Consider the following 6806-nt stretch of genomic DNA (forward strand, 5'->3'; position numbering starts at 1 on the left):
TCTGAGATGAAAAGGGAGGCACAGCAACTAATGATGTTGTTTGGTTGCTAAGTTGTGTCTGACTCTGCGACCCCATGGACTGCAGCATGCCGGGCTCCTCTGTCCTTCACCATCTCCTGGAGTTTGCTCAGATTCATGTCCTTTGAGTTGGTGATGCCATCCAACCATCTCATCCTCTGCCACAGCAACTAATTCAGGAGCACAAATTAGTTCCTGATGCACTACTCTTCCTAGAGGGCCATTTGAACCTCAGAGATCCACTTGTAAATACCAGCATCATCAACTCCATGGCTATGAGTCTGCACAAACAGGAGATGGTGAAGGACAGGGAAGCCTGGCATGCTGCAGTCCATGGGGTCGCAAAGAGTCAGACACATCTGAGCGACTGAACAACAAACTCAAATATCTGGGCCTGAAGCAGACAACATGAAGACCAGTTAATGGACCATCTGTCAGCTCACAGCTCCATTTCACATTTAAAATTGATATGAAACTAATATAAACCATTTGCTTTCCTTCATATTCACTTTCTGAACCAAAGGACTCTTGTATTCCCTCCGTATGACGTCAGGGGAGCTTCCTAACTGTTCAATCTATTTTCACTTGTTGTAGCAGGAGTAATTTCTGGAGCTCAAATACAGACACAGTGTTTGGGGCCTGCGTGGTGACCTCTATTGTGTTTGCAACTGTAATTTGGATTTGACCAGCAGCTTATCCTTTCAGTGAAAAAGGAGGGTGGGGGGAGTGACACATAGTGGCTGGAATATTCCCCGTGTACTTGCTGAAAGCATGACTTACAAATGAGTTACCTCAGGTGGAGAAGCTTGAGGGCCCAGCACCGTGAGAGCTGCAAAGCCCTTCCTCTCTAGGGGTAAACCTGGCCTCTTCCCAGGCATGGACAGGAACACTGCTGCCATAGAAGAAAGGGTCCCATTGACTGTTGTTGGATCCTCGGCACGTTCACTCAGGCAGAGGGCTGCGGAAAAGAGGCCCGTGACGTCCAGTGCCCCTGTGGACTGACTTATTGATTCCATCATCTATTCCATCCATTCCCTGGAAGACCTGGAAACAAATACAGGTTCAAACTCATGTTGACCTTACTGTGTGGGTACATTTATATGCAGATTATTTTCTGTAGTAAAGACCTCAGTACTTTAAAAAAAAAAATTTGATAAAACAAAATTGTAGGGGGCGTGAGTTTGATCCCTGGTCAGGAAACTTAAGATCCCACATGCCACGCGTGGAGCCAAAAAAAAAAAAAAACAAGACTACATGGTCTGTGGTTAGTTGAGTCCCTGGATGGCAAGGAACTGCAGATACAAACTTATAAGCTCTACGTAGATTTTCAACAGCGAGGAGGGTCAGTGCCCCTAACCACCGAGTTGTTCAGGGGTCATCTGTACATCTAAAGTGACTCCCAGTCAAAGGGCCTGAAATTTTCTTCCATCTCAGTGTGAAGGAGTGGGGCTGCTCCCTTAGTAGGGAAGACGAGAGTCTTGCTTATTACCGGTCACCCAGATGCTCCAGGGGATTCTCAAATTATTCTCAAATGAATGTGCTTTCTTCTTCCTTGAAGAAAGTGCTTGTAATAACAGTTAACCTTCCTTTGACATCCATTAAACCCAGTGCTTCTAAGCACTTTCGGTGGGTGTCCTGCTTACCCTTCATGACAACCATGTTAGGTGGGTATCATCCCCATTTCAGAGGTGAGGAGACTGAGGCCCAGAGAGGTGAAGTAACTTGGCCAAAGTCAGGTAGGATTAGACCTAGACAAGATCCTGGTAAAACCAAGGAGGGTGCCTACTGAAGGTGTGGTGGGCATGGGGACAGATACAATGTGATGGGGAGGGGAGGTGGTTTCATAATTGGTGAATTCCAGGTTAGGAAGCTCTTAGGCAACTGCTGGGAAGTTCTTTTGCTTTGCTGAGTGCACAGGACATGAACTCAAAGATAGGCAGCACACGCAAGGCAACCGAAGTAAGAAATGGCAAGGCTGGAAGACAGCATTTCATTTTAATGTTTTGCCTGTTTGAAAGAAAAGCTAAAATAAGTGTCTTTATAACTTGACTCCCTCCCAACATTGGAGGTCATGTCCTCACCTAGAAGAGGACCCCCCACTCTCCTTTAGGACACAGCCTAACAATGCTGTCCCCAGCATCAGTCTGCAATGAGCCCTCCTTGCTCTATCCCCTGGGTGGGAACCATGGCCGTGTGCCTGCCACCTCACCTCTGTTAAACTTCTTTCTCCCAGATTTTCATTGAATGGGCTGGAGTGTCTGTGTTCTGCAGAGAGACCAGAAGCTCTCTTTTCACAGTCAGGACCATGCTTCACGTGCACACACAAACACACACAATTTTTGTGCTAAGACTCCACAATGAATATGCATTGAGTTTTCTTGATTGCAAGAAGCAAGATGGTACCTTTTTTTTTAACTTTGTAAACTGGTTCAAGGACTATAAAAATGATCTGCCTTATGGGGCTGATAAACATAGGATTCCCTTAAATCAGTGTTTCTCAGGGATAATCCAGCATCAGAAACCCAAGGACTCCTGACGTGGTCGGCTGCATCTGGGCCCAGGAGAAGCTCCCTGTGCCCAAGGTGATGGACGGTTCTGCCCACTTGAGTTTTGAAAGCATACTTTAAAGGTGTTTAGGGTCACGCCCTATAAACTCACAGCGTAAGAAAATAATTGACCGCCTCGCTCTTTTTCACTTGGGGTAAACATGCCTACTGTGTGTGCGTGTATGCTAAGTCGCTTCAGTCGTGTCCAACTCTTGGCAACCCAGTAGACTGCAGCCCTCCAGGCTCCTCTGTCCATGGGATTCTCCAGGCAAGAATACTGGAGTGGGTTGCCATGCCTTCCTTCAAGGGATCTTCCTGACCCAGAGATCGAACCTATGTCTCTTACTTCTCCTGTACTGGCAGGCGGGTTTTTTACCACGAGCACCACCTGGGAAGCCCGCCTACTCTATAAGCCTGCTACCAAGGCGTTGATGAGTACTGATGTCGTGTCACTTATCTCGCAGGTTTCTAGCCAGCAGAATGCTGGACCCAGAGGCCGGCAGGGCGCAGCTGTCAGGATGGCCGAGTGGGACGCCAGTCTGGACCATGTCATCCCATCCTCTCTGCTTCCTCCCTTCTGGGCGAAGTTCCTCGTGGGTTTTGCTTCCCTCGTGTGTTTTGCCCGGAGCTACGATGGAGACTTTGTCTTTGATGACTCTGAAGCCATTGTTAACAATAAGGTCCGTATCTTGATGTCTGTCTGGTAAACTGGCTTGCCTGCATCTCAGTAATGATCTGCATCAGTTATTTTCTATGGCCGTGGTCCTCAACCTCTCTGACACCAGGGACCAGCTTCGTGGAAGACAGTTTTTTCCCTGGACTGGGGCGGCGGGGGAATGGTTTCAGGATGATTCAAGTGCATTATATGTACTGTACGTTTTATTTCTATGATTAGTACATCAGCCCCACCTCAGCTCACCAGGCATTAGATCCCAGAGGTTGGGGACCCCTGCTCCACTGAACTTTGGCTGAGCCTTTATTTGAGCCCCCATCGTGCTCCAGATTTCCCATCTTCTTTTAGAGAGCATCTCCTTGATTTAGGGCCCCTTTTATTGCTGGCAGCAGGGTCTCCCAGCCTTGCCTAACCTCAGGCTTTGCCCTGGCTGGGTGCCCTGCATGAGGTCCCAGCCCATGGACATATCAGAGAGACCGTTCTTCTAACATGACAAGGCCGCAGTATTGCAGAACCTTGTAGGCTATTTCAGGTTTTGTGAGAAAATTTTACAGAACTCTAAGCCAGAAGGATGCCCCCATCAGACACACACACACACACACACACACCCTGTGCATTTACACACACACACACACACCTGCTGCAGTGATGGGCAAGTCTGATCCCCCACTGGAGGGTGTGTCCTTGGCTGTAGGCAGTGAGCCGGCCCCTTCTGTGTCCTTCGCTGGGAGCATCAGGACATCCTGCTGACAGTTGCGGATGACCCGGAGTTGGCTGCCTGAGGAGACTGCAGTCCCTGCTCGTTTCGTCCCTGCTCGTTTCGTCACTGCTTGTGTCATGTGTGGAGACTCAGATTTGCTGAATTTGCAAAACCCCAGCCAGTTCTGCTCACCAGTGGGTGCAGGGGAAATGATATTCTTTTTCAGTCTCTGACTATAGAGGTAGGGAAGAAGAAATCGGTTTGTGGGAAGGGAAGAAAAGGGTTTCATTGAGCTAAAAGAAAATCCGAACAAGAAACTTGGAGGCAGAGAGAGCCCAGAGGAGAAAGAATGTGGAAAGAACGTAGTTAGAACCTTTGTGATGGGAAATGGCTACCCTTTCCAGTATTCTTGCCTGGCAAATCCTATGGACAGAGGAGCCTGGCGAGGTGCAGTCCGTGGGGTCGCAAGAGTCAGCCACGACTTAGTGACTAAAGCAAACCAATCCCTACTCAGCCGATGTTCTGTGTCTGCCTTAAGGGGCCAAGAGAACCTGAAGGAGTTCACTCCTCTCTCTTTCTCTTTCTCTAGTAGATACAATCGTGGCATCTCTTTGTAGCATTTAATGCTCTGCAAATTTTGAAATCATAGATTTTCCCGAATGTGGAGAAAGCCATTTTCCTATTAAAAGTGTTGAGGAAAATTCTCTGTGCAAGGAACGTGAGTTAGGTGGGGGTGGAGGGGAGGGGGGCAAGGGGTAAGGAGGTGACCGTTTGGCAGACATTTCATTTGTAACATCCTGTAAATGATTTGCTCCATTTCCACTGCACAGACTTCAGTCCTGGCGTTTATTTTGAATCCAGGTTCTTCACTTGTAATTTCCCTCAAGTTCATCCAGCAGTTTACTGCAGATGTTTCTGTTTCAGTGCTTTTTGCAACAGCGCTTAGGAGCGAAAGAAATGTGTTAGCTCTGAGCAACTGTGTCACATGGGTGGCTTAATAGCTATTTTCCAGCGGGATACGTGGCTTAATAGCTGCTTTCCAGTGAGGACATGTGACTGTGCCTTCATTTTTTGGCTGAGCTGGGTCTTCATTGCTGTGCAGGCTTTTCTGTAGCTGTGGAGAGCAGTGGCTCCTCTCTATTTGCGCTGCTCAGGCTTCTCACTGCCGTGGCTTTTCCTGTTGGGAAACACGGGCTCCAGGGCACACGGACTCCGTTGTTGCTGCACGCGGGCTCAGGAGTTGTGGTGTGTGGGCTTAGTTGCCTCACAGCATGTGGGATCTTCCTGGACCAGGGATCGAACCTGTGTCTCCTTCATTGGCAGGCAGATTCTTAATCATTGGACCACCAGACAAGTCTGCCTTTATCATTATTATTTTTTAATTCCATTTGCTGAGAGTTTCTTGGCTCTGCCACTCCCGGAGGATGTATGAACTGTCAACTCTGGACCCTCGTTGGAGAGCTCTGGTGAGTGAGGCGGGGAGACACGGACCATGTCCTGCGTGAGATGCCCGGGACGAGGTTGTGCTTCTCTCTCCTTCTGGGAGCGAGGGCAGATGAAGCGCTCTGTGACCCGTGCGTCGTCTTGGCAGTGCTTTCAGGAGCGTCACACTGTGCCCCTTTGTTCGCTTGCGAGCCTGCTCTTCTCCCCTTCCCTGTCTACTGACAGGCCCTCCTCTGTGCATCGGCACCGTGCCTGCAGTAAGTGAAACAGGCTGTGCCTGGAGTTGCTTGGTGTTAAAGGCTGTTTCCAGATGCTTCCTTGTAGTGTTGAGTTGTTCATGGAGATGATGATTTTCTTTGAGACGGTGGAGTCAGCAAGCATTTGAGACACAGCACATCTTTTCTAGAAATCATTAGGAGGAAAAATTGACCTTTCTTCCTGTGGTGCTGTGTGAGGGCTACACCCAATCAAATATTTAGAGCTTTGTTGGTGTTTGTTTTCTGCTCAAACGGAGGGAAAGATCCTTTGCTCCTCCCTCCACAGCTGAGCAGGTAGCTCTGGGACAACGTAAAAGTGCGTGACTCCCAATGGGGTAATGGAGTAAACGGAGTTAGTAGGCGGGTCGCACGACCCGCGTGACATAGCGACTGGACTCTTAGAGGCGGGTGTGTGCACTCAAGGCCCTGAAGCTGATACCCACCGGAAGTGAAATTCACCCACAAAGTGGTTGTCAGGTCACCAGCTTGCCCCTGTCCCACGTCGTCAAGCTTTTCCCTTTGCGTCATTAAGCACCAAAGGCTTCCCAGGTGGCACTAGTAGTAAAGAACCCACCTGCCAATACCGGAGACACAGGAGACACAGGAGACGCGGGTTCGATACCTGGGTCAGGAAGATCCCCTGGAGGAGGAAATGGCAACCCACTCCAGTATTCTTGCCTGGAGAATCCCATGGACAGAGGAGCCTGGCAGGCTACAGTCCATGAGGTCACCAAAGAGTCGGACACGGCTTAGTGGCTAAACAGCAGCCTTACATACTGGCTGTGGGAGAGGGTGGTAGTGACCTCACTTAGCTGCTTGGTCCATTTGTTCATTGTGCATGGATCAAGCACCTTCTGTGCACTCCCCCCAAACACGGGGTTGCCCAGGCCTGGAGGAGCCCCAGCGCAGTGGGGCAGATAGCATCACATGACTGTAAACCTCCCGGGAAACAGGCACTATGAAGACAGGTCAAGGATGCTCTGGGCCCCCCAGGAAGAGAATTGCATCAACTCCGGAACGTCGTAGCCCAGTGGCTGAAATCCGATGAGTGGGAGGAGCTGAGCTCTGGGGAGCTGAGGGGTGACCATCCGGGCACAGACCCGTCTTGGGGCAGGTGGCAGCAGGGGCCATTTGGGAACCAGAGACCAGGAGCAGAGCCAGCGTCTGGG

The 6806-nt window shown here is 49.7% G+C and overlaps 1 protein-coding gene across 1 annotated transcript in view; it reads left to right on the plus strand.

Moving 5' to 3' along the window:
- Positions 1 to 3003: 3003 nt before the first annotated feature.
- Positions 3004 to 6806, plus strand: part of TMTC4 (transmembrane and tetratricopeptide repeat containing 4) — a 50679-nt gene continuing 46876 nt past the window's right edge. Inside the window, exon 1 of the mRNA XM_010831484.1 lies at positions 3004 to 3244. Within this exon, the coding sequence (XP_010829786.1) occupies positions 3083 to 3244 (162 nt within the window). The 5' untranslated portion in view covers positions 3004 to 3082. The remainder of the gene's footprint in view (positions 3245 to 6806) is intronic.

Source organism: Bison bison, unplaced genomic scaffold (assembly GCF_000754665.1).
Source record: "Bison bison bison isolate TAMUID 2011002044 unplaced genomic scaffold, Bison_UMD1.0 scf7180017864527, whole genome shotgun sequence".
Classification (NCBI taxonomy): domain Eukaryota; kingdom Metazoa; phylum Chordata; class Mammalia; order Artiodactyla; family Bovidae; genus Bison; species Bison bison.